Source organism: Scleropages formosus, chromosome 8 (assembly GCF_900964775.1).
Source record: "Scleropages formosus chromosome 8, fSclFor1.1, whole genome shotgun sequence".
Taxonomy (NCBI): Eukaryota; Metazoa; Chordata; class Actinopteri; order Osteoglossiformes; family Osteoglossidae; genus Scleropages; species Scleropages formosus.
The window spans coordinates 29,303,784-29,326,847 of record NC_041813.1 but is presented as its reverse complement, the minus strand read 5'-3'; the positions used below and the strand labels follow the sequence as shown (position 1 = coordinate 29,326,847).

At 44.6% G+C, this 23,064-nt stretch overlaps 1 protein-coding gene across 1 annotated transcript; it reads right to left on the bottom strand.

Annotated features, from left to right (window-relative positions):
• Positions 1-732: 732 nt before the first annotated feature.
• Positions 733-19,653, bottom strand: LOC108941828 (contactin-associated protein 1-like). The gene is made up of 24 exons (XM_018764696.2): positions 19,389-19,653; positions 15,669-15,770; positions 15,188-15,381; positions 14,787-14,940; positions 14,364-14,567; positions 12,937-13,121; positions 12,456-12,608; positions 11,778-12,036; positions 11,342-11,491; positions 10,920-11,091; positions 10,275-10,381; positions 9,866-9,988; positions 9,332-9,535; positions 8,874-9,030; positions 8,496-8,623; positions 7,811-7,984; positions 7,332-7,550; positions 6,615-6,854; positions 6,100-6,333; positions 5,854-5,981; positions 5,579-5,672; positions 4,709-4,939; positions 4,355-4,402; positions 733-3,675 (listed from the first exon to the last, which is right to left on the bottom strand). The coding sequence occupies exons 1-24, from the start codon at positions 19,537-19,539 to the stop codon at positions 3,479-3,481; spliced, it is 4,008 nt and encodes a 1,335-aa protein (XP_018620212.2). The 5' UTR covers positions 19,540-19,653; the 3' UTR covers positions 733-3,478.
• Between the last annotated feature and the right edge of the window lie 3,411 nt (positions 19,654-23,064).

Here is a 23,064-nt window from a genome sequence, read left to right as displayed (position 1 = left end):
CGTCTCAGGCTTAGTTGCAGCTTGTTTTTATACACCAGCCTTTTCCTCTGCTTCAGTTAATCCGGTTAGTAGTTATTTTATTCCTGTTTTTTTTTCTCATAGTAAGGCAACATTTACAGCGTTTCCTCAACACAGTAAACAGAGATTGGTGTTGGTATAGAATTAACTTTTTCCATTATCAGGAACATTATACCAGGCCCGGGGGTGCGGTGGCGCAGTGGGTTGGACCGCAGTCCTGCTCTCCAGTGGGTCTAGGGTTCGAGTCCCGCTTGGGGTGCCTTGCGACGGACTGGCGTCCCGTCCTGGGTGTGTCCCCTTCCCCCTCCGGCCTTACGCCCTGTGTTGCCGGGTGGGCTCCGGTTTCCCGTGACCCCGTGAGGGACAAGCGGTTCTGAAAATGTGTGTGTGTGTGTATACCAGGCCCTAGTGCTGAAAATAAGCAACATCCCTCCCTTTTGTGTTGCTGTCTGACTACGCTTGGTGTTCTGGGAATAAAAAGATTTTGGGGGCAGAAATTGCTCCCCCTTTGCCTGTAACTCCCCCCCCGTGTCCTCGACAGCAAGTAGTTGGCTGCCATAGAGCCTCCACTGAGCTCGGATAAGGTAAAGAGAAAAGAATTAGCCTTCTGTGTTAAATATGTTGTTGTAAACCATGTGAGCACATTGAAGTATGTAAACGGTTATTGTAGATCGAAGGTGTCCAACCAGTCCTTCTGTCCTCACTGTCTTGTTATTTGTGCAGAAAGTCACATGACCCGACAGTTTTAATGTAGAATATTCAGCTCTCCAGTCTATGAGGAGCAGTGTTTGACACCCCCTGGGCTACATTAGACAGCACTTTATGTTGGAGGCTATGTAATGATTCATGTAAATCATTTGTAAAATTTAATCCAGCTAGTATTTTATGGTATACGATGTACTTCTGTCAATTCGTGTGGAACTTTCTCTGTTGCCGGTCCCCACAACCTCCAGGTGACATCACATGGTGCCACTGAAATCCCAAATGTGTTCAGAAACTCTGAAACTGGCGAGTACAATTCGGTTTAGTACATCAGTAGAGTGTGCTACAGCAGCACGCAGTGTCTATTACAAGCGTACTTTTCCCCGTCGATCTGTTTCACTTTGGCGAAAACCGGCATGTGGAGCTTTTCTCTTTGTTTTCGGGGGGAAGAGACGTAAGGAAGGTAGACACACAAAGCAGGATCCCTTTACTCCCCGGTCCTGAAAAGGAAGTACTTAGATGTGGTTTTTTCCCCTTTTTTTTCTTGCTTTTCGATGCACATTTCTGCTGGTCTTGCTCACATTTGAGATGTGCGCTACGTGAGGAACGTTCTACCGAAGTCCGCCGGTATTTTCGGCTATCGTTTCGGCTCCTTGGGCTCCCTGGTGTTGCGATCAACTGAAGCTTGTTCACGTGTCCATTTAAGCTGTCAGAGCACATCCGTTACCCAATGTAACACATGGCATTTGTAATGTAACGTGGATTGACATAACCTACTTGTAAGCCGGTAAAACATTAAAAAAAAAAAAGAAAGAAAGCCATTAAAAAATTTTATCCTGTTTTTGTTCTCATTGAAGTACAGTAACTTTGGACAAGTTAAAACATACATTTTTATATGTGTCCTTTATATGTAACCTTTCACAACATTTAATAAACAAAAATATAGAAGTGAATGTACAAAACTACTTTAACCTTCAAGGTTAAGTGTTTTTCCAGTTGTAATGTTGTAATGATATTGCTGAAATACTTCAGAACAGCCTTATGTACATTTCTTTGATTGTGAGTGAACAGATTTTCAAGCAGTACTTACCAGTGTGTCCCCATCTTACATCTGTCAACATTTGTGTGTATTTGACATCCTCCAATTTAAATCAAAATTAGAATCTGACCTTTTGGCATTTGCTCTGGGGCAAAACACAGATTTGAGATTATTACAATGGTACAACACTGAAGACTTTAGTTTGTATTTCCAAAGCTAAACCCATTGAATAACCCACATTTCCCTGAAGATTTATGGAACTTTCAGAAGCACAAGGTCTTTTTCCATGTCTCATGTTTCGATTTGAGTGGTGCTCGTCTGTCTGGAGCCGATTGGCATTATACGGTATTTTGCAAACTCTGCTCACCTCACAGAGGAGACGGGAAAGGAGGTGTAACTCAGTTTGTGTTGACGATTGTATTTTAATCCAAATATCAGTGTCAGCTGGTATCCAGCCAGGAGCTGTGGACAGATGGATGGACATTCATGTACAGCGGTGAAGACTGGACCAAAATGCCCTCTCCCACAAGCAAACCATGTGAATAGTGAAGCCCCTCATGAACACTGCTAATTAGGAGCAAAAACCCTTATTTAAATACACCTACATGTTTGTCTGACTCTCTGTGAACCGTGTGTGGAACCATCAGCCACAGCCATTGACAACCATGTCTGCTTGTAGTGCATTCATTTCCTTTCTGAATTTTCTAATTTGGTCCAAAGCACAGGGCTCTAAATTAATACAAAAGTAATCCTAAAATACGTGACTTTTAGCTCAGATCCCAGCGCAGAGATTGCATTGTCATTGTGAGACGCATTATGATTATAGTGCTTAAGAGTCAAAACAAATTTGAAAACATCATGGATTTCAGTGCCTGCAAGCTGAAGATGAACCTTGTACCCAGAACAGATGTCCCTTTGCCACAATACAAAAAATGTGTCTTTCATAATAACTGGTAAGATAAAAATTGGTACTTGGTAAAATATATTGAAATATGTCATTGTTGTGCCGCATGTGTTTCACTGTTGTACAGACATACTGTTATTTTCTGTCACTCCATTACACAGGAAAAACGGCACCAGTTCAACCAAAGACGTCAGTGAAGTCAGACAATTCTTAGCAAACTAAATGCCTTTATTTTCTTTATGTGAAGTCTCTCTACTTGATTTAAAGTTGATTCTTAGACATGTGTTATACACGTGTGCCAAACAGCATAACTGTAACCGTATTTATTTTTATTTATACTTTTGCCATTTTTTACATACTATATACTTAATTGCTTGCTGTACTCTTCAGTAATGCTATTCAAGAGATGAGAAAAACAGAAATATAAAGCGAAAGCTCACGGTATTTCACGCACTTCAGTCGGACCCCTGCCGTCCAGGGTGAGACTGGTATTTCACTGAAATAGGATCTCAGCTTTCCCTGCTAAAACACTATAAAACACACAACATAATGCCTCGTATTACTGCACTGTGCACAAGCGTTCCATACGATTGGCTCACACACAAAAATGGGAAAGAAAGATGCTAAATGAATATTTGAAGCACAGTGACTAACAGAATATAAAAGTTTAATCATCTGAATGATTTAATTTATTTAAAAAAAAAAAAACCACCACGCACAACAAGAATTGTTCTGGTTCCGGTCCCACCCCCATCCATCACAAGTTGGCCCACCAGTCCTGCTCCTGCCTGCTCTCCTTGGACCCTCCGAGGTCATCATTCGCTCCTTGGCTCCTCCTGTATTCTGGGCAGGCTCCTGTCCTTGCGGGGCCGTTCCGTGAGAGCCCTGCCGCTGCACGGGGATTCCATGCTTTTGGGCTCGTTCGTGCGGTAGCTCCCTTTGTAGCGGTACAAATACGTGTAGAGGCCAAACAGAGTCCCGAATGTTAACACCAGCAGGAGGAGGACGATGACTGGAAAAGCAGTGCGGCGAAAAACACCCACGTTAGCAGCTCAGTCGTGGTGTCACTAAAAATCATTTTCCTTTTCCACTTGCTTAATGGGTCTCTAATGAGGTGCAAGATAAGATGATAGATTTACAATGAGAGGGGGAAAACTGACCTAAAGGTGTAGTCCAATCCTGGTTTTTAATAAACAGCTGTACAAAATAATATTTTACAATGTCTTATTTTCCATGCATCATATACAGTATAGAGGCTGACAAAGCAACTGAGTTAGACTTGGTTTTGTATAATTTATATTTTAGTGTCTACTTCAGTAGAAAAAAAAAACATGACTTGGATGAGACCTGCATTTCAGCATAACCATGATCGTCTTATTACGGGTGAACTATTCATCAATGGGGTATTAATGAAAATGCACCACAATAGGTGTATGGGCCCTTCTACAGGAAGGTCTTGCAGTGGAATGGAGAAGACGGAATACAACTATGTACAACCATTCTTTGTAATATTTTCTCTTCCACTGTTTTGCAATGTGCTTAATTCCAGAGGTCTTTCTGCCTCTGCAGAAAGTACAGTTCCTCTGCAGGCATGGTGAGTATCACTCCTAACGGCACTTTATGCATACGATGACTGACAACAGTCGAAAAGGTTTCAGTGACGTGAGCAATAAAGTGGAAGTTCGACTTACAGGCCATCACTGGTGGACTGGGGAGGTCATCGTGGATATAGAGGAACTCTGAAAATACCAGACAGAGAGTTACAGATAAGGTCAAGATTGTGTTACCTGTGATGCTTGTTGCATCTGTTGCATTATGATTATTGATATGACTGATGGCAATATACTGGTACAACAGGCCAGGGGGTCTGGGTTGGCACTGCCATCACACCTCAAAGAATCTGTGAAGGGGGCCTGATCCCACCACCGGCAGTTGTGGCTAAACGTTCACAGAGCTGCTCTGAGCCCCGGGAGTGTATGAGCACTGACTAGACATGGGTACTGACCTGACGCTACTGCTTACATCAGTATACCTCTGCAACCCACCTGGACCTGTATACCATGGGTCTTCCTCCAGGGGTACCACCCCCATTATGGATGGGTAAGCTCCACAGTTTGACTCCTCCAGGAAGCCCATTGCTGTTACGGGAGGATCCGTCTCGTTGGGGCGGAAGTAGGCTTTGAGAGGAGCATAGATGTTGTAGCGCACGCCTGACATGCAGCCCACAAACCCAGGGCTGTTGTGCTTCTTGATCTCATAATCGATGTCTCCCACCTCTGAAACAAGGAGAGAGGCCTGAGAATGTGAAACCCGTTTGCCTGAAAGAAGAGCTCCACTGGGGTGTAGGAACCTTACCAGTTGCACTGTCCTGCAGTCCTCCTCCATGCTTCCTTTTTCCATTGACTCACTAACTACACATTACCAATGGCATGTACTAGCAGCACATAGTGTACTGTAGCTTAGGCTTAACAATTTGTATCAAAGTATTTCCTAAGTATCAGGGAGGGTCTGCTCTAATTCCGGTTCTTTAGGTAAAAGTGCGTGAATTGCTTGAGCCAATATGTAAAGCAAATGATGAGCTTTCTGCAAAAGCAGCACACACTGTGCTTCCACTAGGACTAGTACAGCTGCTCTAAACAGCCTCTCAGCCTGAGCCTTGTGTTTTTTTTCCCCCCACTCTGGCTTGTTTGAATTGGGGAAAAAAAAATGTAGAAACCCAGCTCAGTCTCAACTCACTTAGAGAGGCACAGTTTATGTAAATGAAGAACTACCAGCTCCAGCAGTTCCAGGACCCTAGTCAATGGGACAGACCTGGAAACCAACCGACGCAGCTAGAATCAACTACGTGAGGTTGTATTATATTGCTTTGCCTGATTACTTTTTGGCTGCACCTGAATCACAAAGCTGTAACTTACCCATCACTCTCCCCAGGAAGAAGGATTTGGGAGAGTCAAATCGGTTGTCCTCCAAAATGGACATATGCTGTTTGACAGGTTCCATATAATCCACCTGCACGGGAAACAGCAGTGCATGTGAATGTGACACAACGATACCTCTCAGATGGACACCGTATAGTGACGTGTGGTAAAAGCAGGTGACTAGGAGTCAGAGCTCCGGTCACTTCAGTAGCCTGCACTTTTACAGCACAGGTACACAGAGGCATGTTTTTGAGCACAGGGTTGTGTCGCACCTGTGTCCGCAAGGTACGGTTTTGCCTGGTGATGTTGACAAAGTGAGGGTATCCATCTGCCACGTTCAAGGAGGTTATCTGGAACTTGTCGGTAAATGCGCTCAGTCGGTACCTCAGGTCTAAGCTGCCTGAAAAGGGATGGACAGCAGTACCTCAGTGGGCGAATTCCTTACCTTAACAGTCACACTGGGTACAGCAGCATTTTGAAGCATAAAATGCAGCCATTTTTGGGCACCGTCTGCATACCGTCTCTCTTGAGGATCACAGCAATGTAGTCCCTGACAAAGGAGCTGATGTAGAGCAGCACCGCAGGGGTGTGGGTGGTGCTGAAGCTGAACTCGATCTCTTCGCCGATGTGGTTGTACCCCAGGCTGAAGTTGTGCGGATCTACCCAGTATGCCCATTGCGCCTCTTCTGAGACTGCCTCTCTGCGGATGTTATAGCGGAGCCATGTTCCCTCCTCGAAGAAGGCACCGATGTCTTAGCGTGAGCAAAACACAGACCAGCCATGAAACACACCCAGACCGTGTGAGATGCTTACTTGTTATTGGCAGAATGACCAGATGCTCAATATGAAACGATAAACTATTGTGTGTCCAGTCCAAAAAGTCCAGTGTCGGCAAACTAGTTACTTTGCATTGATGTAAATAAGTTCGCATTTTTGCGAATTGGATCGAATCCATTGCATGTCCTGCACCTGCCTGCCACATCACTTTCTACTCGTATTAGTAACAGGTGCAGCAGCGCTGTTCAGAACCTACCTTTGTGGCAGTAGTAGCCTTCGAAGGCCGTGTTGTTGCAGTCACAGTAGTAGGAGGCGTATCCCTCCATGCAACGGCCGCCATTGCGACAGGGTATCGCCGCATTCACACACTGGCCTGTGCAGTTGCGTCTGACGCCTTCCTCCGCGTTCGCTTTTCCTTCCAGGTCAAGGGGCAAGCCGTTCATGCGCAGCCCCCGCAGGCAGCCCAGGTAGGCCCGCTGTTTGTCCTTGGCTGCACCTAACAGTGGTGACATGCCAACAGTCTTCAGCAAAAAATAACATACTGTAACATAATGTAATATATTGGTATTATATACATGTATCTATATCTATATAGAATTGTTAATATTATATTTATAACTTTTTAACATAGGAAGCTGGTCAAAATAGTCAAAACCCAAAGCATTAAGAGCCAGTGTAGTGCCATCTCATAAGTGTTTAAGAGTTTTATAATAACAATATTTTAAAATAAGCTTTAAGACTGGCTGCCGTGTGGCACTGCTGTGGCTGCAAGCCATCGATGCACGTGGAACATCACACAGAGAGACAGACGTTCCTCACTTAGAACTCAGTGAGAAATGACACCACTACAGGTCTTTCACCAAAAAGAGCAAGTACTGTGTGTTGATTCAGTGTCTCGAGGATCATCCTGCTGTGCCTATTTTTGCGAGTGATGGCTGCCAGTGAAGGAATTGCTCCATCCTCGGTCACATACCCACAAGGAGCGGCTGGGTGAACTTCATGGTGACATAGGTCTGCCCAGGGAAGTGGCACACGGACCAGGGCTGGTAGTCCACTTTAAGCCGTGCCATTTTCACATTGATTTCTGCCTTGACGTGGTGCCACTCGTCGTCATTGAGGGGCTCCGGAGAACGCAGCGTGACATTGAGGATTCCGTCCCCCACCATGAAGACAAAGAGCAGATCGGTGGTGGCTGGGAGGACACATTCCAGGGAGGTGGATGCCAAGGGGAAAGCGAGAGGGGATGAGGGATGGATAGAGAGCAATAGAGACAAAAAAATTTTAAAAAGTAGAATGACATTTTTTGACTGAAAGCTTCAGCGCTTATATCAAATGGCTTCCTGGTGTGTTTTGGGTTACAATTTAATCCCTCACCTTATACTTTCAGAAAAGACCTTAACATACAGTATGGACAACATAAAGGTTATCAGTTGAGGCTCTGTCAGCACTTACAGTTAAGCTCCACTCGAATGAAGCTGCGATGGCGATCGTCAGAATTCTCCAGGAAGACTCCGTGGTCGGCGGTTGTTTTGAAGTAAAAGCTGATGTCGGCGCTGGTGCCAGGCCTGAACGTGGGGAACTTGAGGTACATTGGCTTAGTAAAGGCCACGGTGTTCCAAGTGCTGCCTGTCACATGGGATCATTTACGCCACCAAGCGGTCAATACTGGCAGTGTTAAAAACATCCTGCCTGCTAGAGGCCAGATCCTCAAGCACATACACCTCTTCTGCAGAGTATGAGTAGTTATTACCTAAATTATGTCTCACACATGTATAATACGCTTTTATTCTCTGAACTGGTGACTTTATTTCAGTACATTATAAAACACTGTGTTTTAATATTGATAAGACCAGCAGTTTTGTACTATAATTTATAGTATATCATTGTGTTAAAAGAGATACCAGGCCTGACCACTTTAAGCAACTACTTTTACATTCTGTTAATATTACATTTGTAATTAACTAAAGTAATGTACTTTAAATTGGCAAGATAGCTTGGATAAAAGATGCCTAGTAACCTTTGAGTCAATACTGCCTTAATATGAAGCATCCCTCAAGTGCCATTTCTGACCTACGCTCTGACCTATTTACTGTAGTCAGAGGCACTGAACCCCCTCAGAGGATGAGAGGATACTCACTGTCACCATGACAACGCAGGGCCCCAAGGCTGAAATGGGCTTCTGACGTAGTCCGGTTGGTGTCCCCCACAACAATTCTTCTGATGGGCATGTGGTCCCGATAGTTCAGCCACCCCTTGTCCGAATACCTGTTTGCCCACCACAGAGGTACGTTCATCCAAATGCAATGCAGAGACATGCCAGTGGTGATTTAATGTGAGTACTATAGGTGGGGGGTTGAGCAACACCACTGTCAACATTCGACAAAAAATGCCCCCAGCGCAAAACCCGCCTCAGCAGGATTCACACAGGATTGGAAAAATGTCCTACGTTAACGTGCACAATTGCATGCAACGTCCTGTCGTTTTGCCACAAAAAGTAGCGTGTCCTGTCGCTCACCACCGACGGTAGTCTGCGTCGCAGTTGCAGAAGAACCTCGGGTCCACACAGGTGCTGTTGATGGCGCAGGCGCAGCGTTGGACCCCAGGAAAGGAGCCCCCCCAGTACACCTGGCTCTCGCCATGGCGACCGATCCAGTAACTATACGGTCTTCCACCTAGTTTAGGGTACATAGCAGTAAGTGCCTGGTTACCTACAGAACCTACACTTGCTATCGGATGTACAAGCCATTCTTCACTTAACATAGACGCATTTGAATTTGAACGCAAATGATCTTTTGACAACTGATATAAAGTTTCAAAGTCCCTGAAAATGGAAACTCGCATGACGATAGGTCAACTCAGATGAACCTGACAGTCCACTTCACGCAACTGTCAGCGCTGCTGTCCCACACTGACATCAGGTGACACTGTTTGGACCGAAGTCAGTGTTGCGCCTGAGCCGACGACACACTCAACTGGGTGAGTTGAGGAGGCGAGACTTGTAGCAGGCAAACTCAATCCACTGCTCGCAGTACTCCGAGACGTTGGCCAAGGCAGTGACTTCGTCCCATGATGCATTGCAGTACTCCACACTGGCCAGGTATGGCTGGTCCACAGAGCTGCCCGTCACTTTGGTGACTTCCATTCGGTTATGCCTCACCACCGTCCAGGCTTTGGTGGCTGGAGATGAACAGCACACAGGAAGGTGGCATCCATTACACCATAATCAACTGGAGAATTTTAATGGATTACAGCTGCTAATCCTTCAGGGGATCACAAGACACTAATTGCCTTTGTTGATCGGATTGAGGCGACTTTAAACTTGAGCCCTGATCTGGTTTTACTACCAGTAACAGGAGCTTATTGCTTTACTCATCTGTTTTTGGCTGCCCATTAAACTAAAACCTTGAGAAAGGTTCTTGGTCCCAAAAAATATTCTATCTTAAGGGAAAATCTTCGCAAGGTTGCGGTCGATAAAGGAAACTGGTCCAAAAAAGAGAAGTTGAACACCTTTCATATTACAGTAGACAGAGAAGGGTCTCAAAGGGCCGCTGAGGTCAGGATCAATGGTGTAGTCGCCCGAGTAGAACTTTCCACTGAGCCGATAGGCCTCGCACGACTCCTTGTAGACCGCTGTCAAAGAAGGCAACACATTCAACAGGCTGTTTTTTACACACACACACACACACACACACACACACACACACACACACACACACACACACACACACACACACACACACACACACACGTTACACCGGAGACAGCAAGATGAGATATTACATCTCGGACCGAGATCAAGTCTGGTTGTAATTAAGCTGTTCTGTGAAATAATTACTGCAAAGTGGCAAGTTATGTCAGTGAACATGCATGAATTTATATACTAGGAAGGTAATGAAGGTTTAACCGTGATACTCGCATTTGTGGCACACTTCTCCTTTGTACCCAGTGTTTTCACACATGCAGATGAAGTCATCCCAGGACTGAATGCACCTCCCCTCATGCTCACAGGGGTTTGGCGTGCACCTGGACACATGAGCAGTACAAACACTGTCTTCATGACATTCGCAGTATGATGAGAAAGGGAGACATGCACACACACAGGAAGATGCCTGTGATATCACATCTCCTTTTCTGGCTGTCTAGGAAGTGTGAGTCACTGCTGACCCTAAAAACCATCAGATTTCTGCGTTCCGGGGTCTGGGTTTCTTCAGAATGCCTGTGACCACACCATTCCAGACAAACCAAAGAGCCACTGCCTCTTTTCTTTTTGCCCACCCAACCAGTCAACACTGAATCATGCATGGAACACAGCTGCTCACAATTAGAACTCTTGCACCCAATGGTTAAAAAGCTGTTTTTCAAAAATCTATATTGAAAAAACTGTTCTGCATTTTTTTTGCTAGCCAGACTGGATAAATCTAACTGTCAGAGACTGGATTTGCATCCCTCTCCTTCACTGACAGCCAAGTGAGGACAGTGAAACATGCACAGAACTGCAGTTCCCATATAGCCACAGTGCAAACGTTCCCTGAGGACCCCACTCTGGCCATGCCAGGCCCACCTGTCAGTGATGCCACAGGTGCCCAAAAGCAGCTCAGCATAACGCCCCCAGCGTTGCTGCAGCATGGTGTCGATGTCCACAGGCTCAGAGTCAATAAAGATCTGCTCCATGCACCCATGAAAAGCCTTCAGCGTGGTTTCACACCTGGCTGTATTATTAGTCTTGGGGCAGCCTGAGGGGTGCAAGACATGGGACAAAGGTGAGACTTTCTGCCCCAACATGGACTCTTCCAGCCAGAGAACAACTGCAACGATACATTACTGCTACTCCACTGCCGCAAAGTTATTCCAGCATTGCCGTTTTCAAAAATGCAACCAAAAATGGACCACAGGTTGGTTAATCAGTATGCAACTTTAGTTCACTTGAATCTCTTTATGACAACAGCTTTTTGGTAACGGCAGTCAAGCAACTTGACAAAATACCTCCAAAGAAGTAGCGGTCCCCGGTGCGCATGGCAAACACGTTGGTGATCTTGAGGGGGGAGCCTTCGTCCTCATCGATGGTTACGACCAAAAAGTTGTCCCGTGCTGCCAAATCCACCGTGTGCCAAAACCCGTCATTCAAACCGTAACCTGAAGGAGTAAGTCATTGTGTAGTCAGCATATCTGTGGTCAGCTTTTCCTAAGCACACATTAAGCGACCACTCGAATCAACACCCATCAACAAACTGTGCGATGGATCTCCTCTGGTGTCATCTAATGTCTAAACCATAAAAATTGCCAAGTCATGACACATGTGAGTGTTGGATGTTTTTTTAACCAAAAGTAAACTTTATATGACTTTAAAGAGGCCTTAGTCCTGTTGAGCTGATGCAGACTGGTGAGTTTCTGGTTCACAAGTTTCCACTTCCATTCTTACCTGCAGCAAATCGCAGTTTCTTGCCAGGCTGCTGAAGGGTAATGTTCACCTGGCCCTCGCTCAGGCCCAGCTCCAGGGAGCCCAGGTCATCAGCAAACCTGGTGAACATCAACAGGCCCATGTGGTCCCATGAGCGAAACGAGAACTTGACGGACATGCGGGACTTCCGCAAAAGGCCCGGCACCTGCAGGTAGTTGTTGGGCCCAGTGAAAGACATCGGCTTCAGCTGCAGGTCCTGGCAGGCGTACTGCACAGGTTTCTGCGGGAAGGTAAGAGGTCACAGACTTGAGGGTTTGAACTCCATACACTCATGATAAATTACTGCCTGAATTATGAATACAAATGGAAAACAGAAAAAACAAAACAAAGGAATAAATATCACGTTTTAACGCAATTCAGGATAAGTACGTTACACAAGAATAGTAGAAATCCACTTTCTAGTATGCCTTTAAATACTACCTGCTGTCCAGGTGCATGCTCAGACAGGAACAAGAGGCATGTCATGTCTTTTCAAAACCCCAAACATCTACAAGTGTAGAAGTACATAAGTACAAAAGACCTAAGCATGGCGATCCAGGAGGATTATGAGCCAAAAGAGCTTGCTCAGTGAAGTATAAATCTACAGTCATAAGTGAACATGAGGCTGCTGAGGAGAGAGAGAAGGCAATGCAATCACACCTGGTGATGAGGAAAGCGAATCTGTGGGTCCTTCTGCTCAGCCAGGTTGATAATGTTGACACCATTGTAGAAGACGTTCTCCAGGCAGCCCCTGAAGTTGCTCTTGTTTGGAAGGTGAGGCATTTTGGGCTCTATCACACCTCCCACATACACCTAAGAGGTGACAGAAGCCTCTGTTAAACTGCACAGGAAGACTTGAAGTACAAAACTGGGCCTCCAGTACACAGCATCATCCCATTCACTCTCCTGCTCTTTTCTTTGAGTCAGACATTCCACTTATGAATTGAACAGGAACACAATTTTTTGCGGAGAAAGTACAAAATCTCCGGCTGCCGAATGGAAGCTGGAGTTAGAATGAAAGGGGAGAACCACTTTCCGCTTTCTTCACCAAATTCTGAATGCAAATAGGTGCAGTGACCTGCCACAGCGACTGTACATTCTCTCCCATGTGAATGCTTCAGCTAGAATCCTTGTCTCCCACCTGGTCTTCGAGGTCCAGGTAGCTGAACTCCCCATTGCAGATTGTGCTTTCGGTGTGACTGTCCACTGTCAAATTGACCTGGCGACCGTACCGCTTGATGGTCACATAGTGCCAGTGCTGGTCATCCAGGAGGTTGCCAACAGTCAGAGTGGTCATGCCCTCCACCACTTGCACCGTGCTGCTGCCTGTGAGAGATGAGCCCAGCTGAGCTCTGCAGATCCAGCTTTCAATCATCTGCGCTGGAATAAATGGCACTGTGTGTAATTCTAACCCTTTTCACAGAATCTTCCTGGGTCACTTGAAATTCTATTAATGAAAATAAACACAGCAGTATGGATTTTGAGGACCTTGCTCTTGTAGGGCCAAAGTTCATGATTCTTTTCTTCAAACTCCTACTCTGACTTAATCACAGCACCTTACAGTAAAATATGATTGTTTTTAGCAGAGGAAAACTGCTTATGTTTACCACTTCTGCTGCTGACTAAAGAATTATCTTGCTACTATTCTGGAGCATGTCATGTTAACATGCTAAATGGGGTGGCACAGTGGGTGACACTGGTGCCTGACAGCCCTTGGGCTTTTTATTCACATGTAGGTTTCAATTCGACTCAGTCTGTGTGGAGTTTGCATGTTCTTCCGTTTTAGTGCGGGTCTTTTCCAGGTAGCCTAGTTTCCTCTCACAGTCCAAAGACATGTATTTCAAGTGAACTGGTGACTATAAATGGGGGTGCGGTGGCGCAGTGGGTTGGACCTGGTCCTGCTGTCCGGTGGGTCTGGGGTTCGAGTCCCGCGTGGGGTGCCTTGCGACGGACTGGCGTCCCGTTCTGGGTGTGTCCCCTCCCCCTCCGGCCTTACGCCCTGTGTTACCGGGTTGGCTCCGGTTCCCCGCGACCCCATATGGGCCAAGCGGTTCTGAAAGTGTGTGTGTGGGTGGTGACTATAAATTCCCTGTAGTGCATGATCGTGTGTGTGTTACATTGCTGTGTTGTGTGGCTGAGTGGATACTTGTCAGCAGCTTAGTACTGTGCGTCTAGCATTTTAAGTCACCTTGAATGTAGACGTTAGCTACGTGTGAATTAATAACAATAATAAATAACTGAACACAGATGGCAAAAATTAAAATGTAATGAGTAGTAATGGTAACAACAAGTATTAGGTGTACTGGGTAAGAGGAGTCCAAGAAAAATCTGTGCTTTACCCTAAATTAAGGTTTAAGGTTTTAAAGTTAAAAAATTACAATATATTGTTGAGCAAACTGATAAAGTTTAAAACTGTAAACCACATGCAACACACTGCACAGAAGCACCTGAGAAGCAACCAAAATCGTGAATATTAGTACACATACTGCCTTTTCAGGGCATTATTAATTATTTAGGACCCAGGCAACCTCTGACCTTTGACACCCAATATGGCCATCCATGACCCACCCAGGCTGATGTGCAAGTAGAGACGCGTATCCCTCAGCTCCAGCATCAGGACATCCCCCTGCATCCCCTCACTGTGCAGCAGCACCCCATCATGCTCCAGTGTCTTGAAGTTCAGGGCGATGTGGTCCTGCAACGTGCGAGACCTTCCCCCAGGGAAGGCGTAGGCGACCATGTCGTCCCCATCATACGCCATCACGTATGAGTCTGGCAGACAGGTATGCAGCATGTGGAAAAAGTAACAATTTTCCCTCACCACAGTGTCTGTCACTATGAAATTAAACCAGAAAATGTAACACTTAAGACGTATGGTTTAGGTCTGTATTTATGCCAGCATCCCAAGTGGTTCCTCTAGGACAGACCGTTTCTGGTGATGTACCGAGATGTGATGCAGTGTAATACATGTACAGGACAGGATAACCTCACCGTAGGCACAGCCATACACCTCCAGCCGCACGCCAATCTTGCCACCCGACTCCGTGTTCCAGCCCAGGGGGAGGAAACGCAGGTGCTTGGCAGTGAATGCATAGTGGAACACGTGCCTCTTCACCTGGTAGTAATTCCAGTTCCCCGACAAAGTCTGCGCAAAGAGCACAGTGACTGATGGACACATCTAGAAACTGTGCAAGTATATCTATAGCATGTCCTTTACTTTAAACATCTACAGAACGCAGACAGTGTGGAAAATGTGGTCATTGTAGCCTTCATGCAGTCATCACTCTGTGAATGTTCAGCCATGTAAACCAGGCCAATGGCTCAACAAAAACTCCGCCCAACATGCTGTCTGGGACGGGCACGGTCTTTTCCAGAAGCTCTGTCCACGTTACCGAGTTCCCCCCTCTCTGGATGTACGGGGTCCATGAGTCAGGGCGGTCTCCATAGAGAATGGTGTACTTGGTCACCCAGTCGTTGGAGTTGAACGTGCCCTGGGTGGAGATGGCAACGATGCGGTACTTCCTCTGTAAGTCGATCTGAAGCCACGGCTGACGGTCCCTGGGGGACGGAGACCACCCACTGCTTCCTGTCAGAGAAATACACATGCTGTAAACATACATGGGGAGTTCTTACATGCTCACGTGTACATGTCATTACATATGTAGGTGCATTTTTTCACACATACATTACGGACTGTAGATACACAGAAACAGACATACAGTATGCACTTGTATACAGCACATTACAGCAGATACACAACATTTTCAAAGTGTTATATGGTGCAGATGTGTACATAAATGTTTTACACCTATTCATATAATCACACAATCCTATGTTTTTTCACAGTCTGTAGTTGCAAGAGAGGAAACTCACCGTACAACCTGGCAAAGTTGGCGGAGGACATAAAGTTATATCGGGAGGAGGCCAGGAAGGAGGAAGCATAGAGAGGTGACACCAGGGGATCAACACACTCTCCTGGAGCCAGAAATAGAGCAAGGTCTTATTAAGTAGCCAAGGGCATTTCCATCAGTTAAAGTTACTGCTTTAGAAGACCTGTGAGGAGCCTTTACTGCTGATGCAGCAAAACTGAAGGTAAGGAAAATTGTCCTTGCTCTGCTGTTTCAGAACTGAGTCTCTTGATGGGCACAGCATGTACAGGCTGAGCAAACTGCACAGCTGTTGTGGGTCCCGACTGTACCACTGGAATATTTGACCACTCCAAATTTCCTCATCATTTCTCCTTTGAGCAGCACAATGAAAAGGACTGATCAGTTCAAGCTTTCAAGCTCCTCGGAAGACAGATGCATGTTCTACTCTGTTCTAAACAAGCCTCGCCTTGTTCAGAAGTGTCTCGGTCAATAGGAGGCCTGTTGGTAGCTCGAGGGATTTACTCATCCTCAGACTCATCCTCTGATCCACCAGACATTAAAAAAAGAGCAAAAAGTCCAAAAATAAAAAAGGCCAGTTTAAAACACAATGCAAAGCAAACCTTGTACAGGTGGTCCCCAACTTACAATGGGGTTACGTTCCGCAAAACCCATTGCAAGTCGAAAATATTGGAAGTTGAAAATGCATTTAATACACCTAACCTACCAAACATCATAGCCTAGAATATGTGCGATAGCCATTACGGGCTTGCCGCCTTCATGCTGGCAATTATCTTGAGTTTCTCCTCAAGAGTAACTGCCCTCCTCTTCTTCTTCCCACCAGTAGCAGGAGACACAGATGTAGATACAGGGGGGGTATCTGTATAGCCACCGCGTGACAGAATTTAAGATGCGGATCACTGCCGCTGCCCAGCTTCACAAGAGAGTATCGCACTGCATATCACTTGCCCGGGAAAAATTCTAAATTCGAAGTACGGTTTCTACTGGATGTCTATCACCAGCTCACTATCGTAAAGTCGAAAAATCATAAGTCGAACCATCATAAGTCGAAACGCATCTGCAATAAGCTCGGCTGAAACCATTTCTGTGTGGCACTCTTCCTGGTATAGTGACCGCGAGCATTCATAGCAGCTCTTCACTGCACTTTCAGTGCAAAAAACAAGTTTTGAACAAAGGACTTTATAGACCGTTTCTGAATTAGGTGAGTACTTCAGTGGAACCTGTGGCTGGACTGGGCTAGGAATGCACTGAATGGCCGTTGATTAAATTCCGACAAATCACGGCAGAAGGTCACGCATAAATCTAATAAATATAATTGCTTCACAATTATAGGGATATGCAGCACGTTGAACACTTTTCCAGCCTTCGAAACTCTGAATTTTTTGGTATTTCTTGGTAAAATTATTATGTGTATTTAAGTCAGTCACCTGAGGCTACAGGTGCAGAGGCAAACTGCACTGGGTAAAATGCCCCTGATGTATCCGTTCTTCATAAAGTAATGTTGTTTATACATACAATTCATGTAAATGCTGTAGTGTAATAAAAGTAAGTCCTGGTTAAAAATGATCAAGGAGGGCTGACATCCTGAGAAATAGAAAGTTAACAGAGAAGCACATTCTCTCTAAAAAAATACACAGTATATGCACAGTATGTCCAATCTTTTATAGTGTAACCCTCTCACTGCATTCGGGTTTAAGGGTTTTATACTTAGCTCAGCATGGGATGTAATTTCAGATAGACAAGGGAAGCTCTTAAAACTGCAGATAAAGCACGTTAATATCCCCCAGTTAAATACCCAGTCTCTTCACATAGAAACTCAAATACAGTATATATCAACATTCTAATCAACATCCTGAGATTCTCAGCAGCAAATATGTGACATTACTGGACAAAACATGCAAAGATGTAAATATCAAAAAGGTCTTTGATTTGTGCTCCATGTTAACAAACACAGAAAAATAAGCTACAGTCTTGGGTATTATTATTGTTTATATTCACTGATCACAATTTGCCCACAAATTCTTGGTGATGGATTTAACTTTGCATTGTCTTGCAACCTAATACAGTAGAATGCTGTCATCACAAGCAATAAAGTCATGTATTCAAACCTTTTTCAATACCCAGAGGTCAGGGTACTGTTCATTCTGCTTGATCCTTACATTTCATTTACATTTATTCATTTAGCAGACGCTTTTGTCCAAAGCGACGTACATCTCGGCAAAAGTACAATTTATGCATTACATTGAGAAGAGATCCTACTCCGTAAGGTACTGAATTTTTCACATTATGATTTTGTCCTCACTCGGCAACATGGGCACGAGAACAAATGTAAGGTAAGAACCCATGTAAGGTATGACAGAGGAATAAACTGGGCTTTGCATCCAGTCATACAACCCCTCCATCACTACACCATTACGTTGCTTACCCAGCACATTTATGCAAAGTATCTTTTTTTCCTCCTTTATCATATTATTAATGCAGTGCATATTTTACTTGGATAATTCAGGTTACGCGTATGACAGATTTTTTTTTTTTTTCTACCTATGGATCAGAATGGATCACCAGCCCACCAAGGGTGTCTAGTTCCACTCACTGTCCAACTCGACAAGTAAAAATTTCTCCATTCATCATTTCCGATGATTAAAATTTTTATTCAATAAATAAATTAATCCTAAAAACTGCCATGCCGATAATAAAATATTATATTAGTTGGTCTTATTTATTTTTATTGTTTTATTTTAGATTTTATTATTGGCATGGCAGTTTTTAGGATTCGTTTATTCAAGTGTACGACAGATTGGCACTTTAAGCGACCGGAATTGCTAACCATCCGGTTCGACATCTGAGTCCTTCACCTGATGAATTACCTGGTGCCCTTATTCCCTCTTAGCACCCTCCCTGGTGGATGTCACAGACTCAGATGCAAAGGCAGTCTTCTTGGATGTAAAAATAGAACTGCCAGCTCTACATATCTGCCCCCCAGCCCCCCTCCGCATGCCGTAGCATCACTCGGCGGTGACTCACCAGTGCATTTTTTTTCTTTGTGCATAAAAAAACGCACAGGTAAGTTACCAGCGAGCGGAAGTAGCTGTCTAGCAGAAGACTCACGTGCGGCATCTCTGAAAGTAAGGAAAACGCAACTTTCTTATCCTCGTAGCATCCCAGGCCTTTAAAAGCCCAGCAGCTCCACACCATGTCCCCCCAGCCCTGCCCTTCCGGTTCCCTCCCTGTTCGTCCCGTCAATCACAGTACATTGTCCAGCACTGGGAGCATTACCCAGAAACGTGTGCTTTACACTACCTGTCCCGTGATAAAGTTCACTTGACCCATTTCGAGTTGGGCCAGCAGGTGGCGCAGTGGTTAGAGCCTGCAGCGGTAACCCCTGAGGTACGTACCTTACTTGGTGCAGTAAGAATACCCTGCTGTGTACAAAGCTAAGAAAAGCGTTAGCTTAATGAAAAAAAAAGAGTGAAATTGATTTAAAAGCCCTGCTGTCGCCTTGAGGACACGTTCATCTGCTACTTCGCCCTATTTTTCGCGGTGTTTCTTCTTCAGCACGCGACGCAGAAATCTTCCTCAAACCGTCAGCTGCACCCGTGCAATTGATTCTGACTCTTCTTCTTTTTCTTCTTTTTTATCCAGCAAGGTAGGTAGAATATTGATGTACATCATAAGTACACGATAGGTGAAGTGGAATATTACTTACGCGAGGAAGAGCGCTGACAGGAAAGAAGTAGCACTAGCAGGAAAAAGGTCGCGCTCAGAGTTCGGTAGCTCATCCTTTCTATAATATTATATGCGTTTGAGTTTATTACTCCCAGGGGAAGTTTCCTTCGTTTTTCGGACACGGACAGCATGTTTTAATAATTCCTTCGCGCGAAATGCAGCTTTCACACATTTTATTCTCCTCTTTTTTTCTGAAGCGCGCGGCTCGTCCCCTTTAGAGAGAGGGCACGCGCGCCTCTGACTTGCAGCTGCTGATGCTGACGGTGCGCGCGCGGCTCGTCGGTGTACATGTCCCCCCTCCCTCCCCTTCCCGCGCTCCCGCCACCCGGCTGTCCTCGCGGCCGTCGACACCTAAATCCGCGCTTCCTCTCAGAGGACAGAGCAAGAGCTCTTTCTGTGCCACGTTTGTTGTTCTTCTGTTCCTTATTTAATCATTCAGTTTTAGAGGAGTGAAAAATACGTGGAAAATTAAAAAAGGAGAACGTATATTTATAAATATAAGTGAAATGTAGGTGAAATTTGATTTTTCACTCGTCAGTGTTGCAAGGCCTTGCACAACTATGCAAACTAGAGAAAACACAACTTAGGTCGACTTTTCCCACCCTAAACATGTTTATTTTCTACGCTTTTCTTGAAATCTCAACGTAACAAGGATCCAATAGTGAAATTGAATACAGTATTGGATTTCTGTGCATTCATTTGGCAAACACTTTTCTCTAAAGGGACATACATCTCAGCAGAAACAAAAGTGCAAGAACATGAAATCCTTTCTGAACAAAGTGGACCACAAACTTACACGGTGTCAGCACATGAACACAAATGTAGTGTGATATTACCGGGGCGTTCAAAAATTAGCATGGTAAGTCTTCATCTCCCGAGGTTTATAACACAAAAATCATCGCTGTGAATCCGTTTCAACCCTCATGATCACAGATACAGCTGCACTTTGTAGTTGAGTTTAAATCTGAGAAAATTCTAGATGTTCCGTCATCTACTGGTCCTGAGCAGCATGGCTTGGGCTAAAACCATCTCCACGTGAGCTGTGGCCCTGCAACGCTTCTGCCGAAAAGGCCTTGGAGGCTAGGAGCTCTTCCATGTCATTAGAATGCAAGAAACTGCTGTGTTAATGTGAAATTTGGGCATTGTGTCGGTCAAGGTTAATTGAAGCAGAACTGAATGGGTTGTGTGTTATGGGGCGTCCTGATGCCAGCTGCGTTCTGGAGATGAGTGGGGGTAGGGGAGCTGTCAGATTTACACCAGGCTCTGCAGTGACATGAAAAGGCTTTGGGATTAAAGAAGTGGGTTTATGGGACAGAGACAGTGCCGCTTGAGCGCGGCGGTGAGATTGGGACCCGCCGGCATAGGATTTGCTGTGTTTTCAATCAAATCCGATGGGCGTCTGCTAATCTTCCAAGCTTCGCTCGGTCCCATGGACAACAACAACATGTGACTCCTAACAGAGGCAGTCTACGGAAGTCAGCAGCACTGAAGCGTTTTTTTGGCATGCTCTTTAGTCCTATTGGCATACTTTTATAGACTCATCACATAAATGGGAGTGTTTCAAACAGGAGTTTTGATTTGTGGTTAAAGGCAAATGACCACTTTTGTGTTTCAGCTCAGCATCCAGATCTCAACAATCCCCTCCCTGCTGGTCTGTGACACTTTTTACTAATAAGAGTTCATTTATTGATCACTAAAAGAGACATATTTCTACTTACCATTTAATTTTTATATGAAAGAAGTTTTGTGTTAAAATAATGTGAAAATGCATCTTTCACTTGACTGTAATCCAGACATAATAACATAAACGACAAGTGGCAAGGAAAATCAGATTTATCATGAGCTGCAAGAATCCTGCCTCACGGTAATTTAGAATCCAAAAAATCTGCTTTGACAAATTCAATTATTGGTCAAAATATTTGACAAATTATTTGTCATTACATGGTTTGCCTAAGTTATTGACCGTAGCCTAAAACTCAGAATGGGTGAAAGGGTCAAAATTCCTGCACAATGATGTGAGACACCCGTCAACAGGTGCAGGAAGTGTTTAGTTGCAGTCATTGCAGCTAAAGGTGACACAACCAGTTATTGACTGTGAAAGGACAATTACTTTTTCAAACGTATGATTCCCACACCACAGAAATGACATAAGACAATACTGGTGTCATGCTTTCTCTCTGACTCAATTCATATTTTACTATAACTTGCATTAAAGTGACATCAAGTTTAACGTCAAAAAGCTGTAAAAATAGAGAAAATTTTAAGTATCCCCAGAGGGTGGCAGATCAACAAAAGGCGATCTAGTGGCTACAGTAGTCATGGTTTCGAATACAAATCCTGACAGCCACAGTTAAGATGGATCTGTGCTGTGGGGGAAGCACAACTGCAGGCTCCCCGTATCTCATAGATTCATGTTGGCTCCTAACCCCCACACACACCCTGCCATCATTCCTTCTTCGCTCTGGTACCATACACTTTGCCCACTGTTGCCCTTTAATAAGTGCATTTAAGTGCGTCTTTTCAGTCTGTCATCGCTTTTTGAGCCTTTTCCTAGTGACATATTAATGGTTTCATCTGCTTGAAGTGAAGAGTTGGGTACTTTAATTGTCAGACATGCATTTTTAGAGGCAGTGTACAGTATGTAGAAATTCAATGTTATGTTAATTACATATTTATTCTTTTAGAACATCAAGACTTTTCAGAAAACATCTGTAAATGCCCTTCGAAATCTTTAAAGTATATATTTTGGGTTTAGCTTTTTTGGAACAATAATTTTATTAACCTTGTAACAGGAAATAAACTGAAATGTTCACTATATCTAAACCAGCTAGGTGGTGCAGTGGTTACTGCGTTTGGGTTTTAATTTGAAGGTTCCTGCTATGAACTTCCTTCCTAGTCCACCTGTAATACCCTTGAGCAATGTATGCACCTTGAACTGCTTCCGGAAGAGTATCTTGCTGTATAAATTAGTAAATCGTTGTGAAGTTTGTGGTCTAACACTGTAAGCTTTGAACACAGATATCGGATCGTGGTAAAAGAAAAAACGCTTCAGTGGCTGTAACTGACTCTGTCTGCCACTAGGCGGGGGTGATACTTCATGGCTTTGTTCTAGTCACGGCAAAGGCCTGCTCTTAACACATATGCCCTTAACACGTGCAGGCTCATGAAAAAGTCCCTTTTTCTCAGCTGAGAGGTGCTTGCAAAAAGCAACTTTACATTACATTTATTAATTTAACAGACGCTCTTCTCCAAAGCGACTTCCAATGAGCTCTACGTAGTGTTATCAGCACATACACACCTTATTCACCAAGGTGACGTACACTGCCACAGAAATGACCTAAGACAATACTGGTGTCATGCTTTCTCTCTCAGACTCAAGTACCTTATCTAAGGATAGTGCAGCAGAGGCCTTTTGGGCCTGAGTGAAACTTCGCAGCAAGTGCAGAGACATCCCTGATGGTAAAGGTCATCTTCCCAGTGATAAAACCCATTTCTCACAAGGAGATATCTGCTCATCCATCTATCGCGGCCAAAGCATGGTTTTTGGGCCAGAGGTCTCAATATCACATCGTGTACCTTCTTGCCGGCTTTCCATAGGGGTACCAGCATGAATGGGAGGAGCACCGTCTCACAGAAGCTCACAGCGAAGAGAACCA